General features: G+C 42.7%; 1 protein-coding gene across 1 annotated transcript in view; it reads left to right on the forward strand.

The window, feature by feature from the left end:
- The first annotated feature begins 282 nt into the window (after window positions 1-282).
- LOC105364137 (rap guanine nucleotide exchange factor 6-like) overlaps window positions 283-2039 on the forward strand; it is a 45429-nt gene continuing 43672 nt past the window's right edge. Inside the window, exon 1 of the mRNA XM_011502001.1 lies at window positions 283-466. Coding sequence (XP_011500303.1) covers window positions 410-466 — 57 coding nt within the window. The 5' untranslated portion in view covers window positions 283-409. The remainder of the gene's footprint in view (window positions 467-2039) is intronic.

A 2039-nucleotide genomic window follows, 5' to 3' on the forward strand; every position in this document is an offset into this window, starting at 1 on the left:
GCGGGGGGGGGGGGGGAGAAAGTCGTAGATCAGAGTGAGGGTGGGAGAGAGCGAGAGAGAAGGATAGGGCGCGATGGCGGGAGGGAAAGAAAGGGAGCTAGTGAGAGGCGCTCGGACGAAGGCGTCGGCCCTCCTCCGGGAGTCCGAAGAAGCGGCCGCTCGGTCGGCGCTACTCCGTGAGACCGTGTCACCCCCACCACGAGGCCCACTGCCGGGGCTCTTGGGTCTGTGCGGTCCGAGGTCCGGGCCAGTGAGAGCTATCGCTCTTGCGGGGCTGCACGCGATTTTCTTGCCTCTCCCTCTCTATTCCTCCTCCCTTTCTCACTCCTACACCAATATTCTCTTTCGTCTCATCGAGCCTCATCCGTTACGCGCGACAAGATACACGTGTTCAGCACCCTCGGCCGGCATGGTACACACGAGCTACGCCCAATGGGCCTGCTTGCCCAGCACCTACCGCAACAAGGTTCGTACCATTCGTCTCACCAGTCGATCCAGCTTCCGATCCACCTTGTTTTATTATTTGGTGGGACACTGCGGCGACCGGGGCCAAGGAAAAAATGACTGTTGGCTTTGAGTTGCCGTAACCTTTGCGGTTTACAGCCAAATTAGCAAATGCTCGTCGAATCAGTGCTTGAAAATTTCATCCCTGCCAACGCTTTACCTTCCTTTATTATATATCTGCTCCCTCTCTTCTCTTCTCTCTTGTTCTCACTCACTCACTCACTCACTCTCTCTCTCTCTCTCTCTCTCTCTCTCTCTCTCTCGCTTCCCTTTTCATCGAGCGGTGATGATTCAAGCGTGGTGAAGTTACTTGCTGTTTTTTTTTTGTACCGGAGAGAGGATCTAACGAAGGTGCAATTAAAGTGAAAGAGTTTTATTAATTCACGGGAGTTTTAAGACAGTTTTCTTGCGACTCTAACCTGTACATCGATTTAGTGATGGCTGGATACAGTTTCGTAATTAATGGACTGTGATTGCGACACTCTCGATAATTATGTGAAATTATTTTTATTAATCGTAATATGTCCTTGGCTCTATACGTGTTATATAGCTATGATTGGCTACGATATTCATTGGAATTAATCTTTACGTAACGCTTATATTTCGCTTCAATTAATATAGTGTATGTAAATAATATTAGAAAAATGATTCCTTTAAAAGTGCATGCCAGCGCGATTTATAAACACGGCATTTTTCTGGAAAAGGCATTAAAAAGTTTGTGCAGTGTCGTTAATTTGTTCCGGAAAAATATGCATTGCATCGGTATTTTAGCCCAAATAAGTTTACTACCCGGTTAAATCAATCTTAACAATCTTTGTTCAGCCTTTCGACATCTTAAGCTTATAGATGAAATAATAATAATCCGGCCTGACTGACTCACCACCTTACGTACCTTCACGAATAAATTCAGAGTCTCTTTACATATTTGCATGCAGTGCGTGTTAATGGTAAAGCATTTGTTTTTATAGAAAATGCCATACGCGAATGGTCATACATACATCCGCTAGGATCTACTAATTTCCAATTGAAACTTCATTTCCAAATAGTATTGAGCATAATGATATGAAAAACAAAGCAAAAAAAAAAAAAAAACAAAGAAAAAGTTCATTAAGGAATTCGCGAAAAATTTTGAGAAAAGCGCGAAGATTTAAATATTATAGTCGCACTGACCAACGATCGACGATGTATTTTTCTTCACAACTTAACGCACCTCTTCCTTCTCTTATTACGTGCCGTGTAAAAAGTTTTTATTATCCTGGACATTACTATAGCCTGAATTATATATGAAATAAATAAGCTGAAGGGTCTCGACGGACGTTTTGAAAAAATTTTGATACCCAACATCTCCTTCAAAAGTTTGAAAAATACCATTGTAAATCGAAGACCCTCGTAGAAAAAAAGATTCTAAACTTTATTTTCCAAATGCACATGAAATCTTTTACTCCGATTGTTAAATAACCTTGAACTCTTAAGCGGGACACGCTACTATCATCAAAGCACGCCATCCAAACAAATTCGACGCCATTGTCGTATCT

Source organism: Ceratosolen solmsi, unplaced genomic scaffold (genome assembly GCF_000503995.2).
Source record: "Ceratosolen solmsi marchali unplaced genomic scaffold, CerSol_1.0 scaffold23, whole genome shotgun sequence".
NCBI lineage: Eukaryota > Metazoa > Arthropoda > Insecta > Hymenoptera > Agaonidae > Ceratosolen > Ceratosolen solmsi.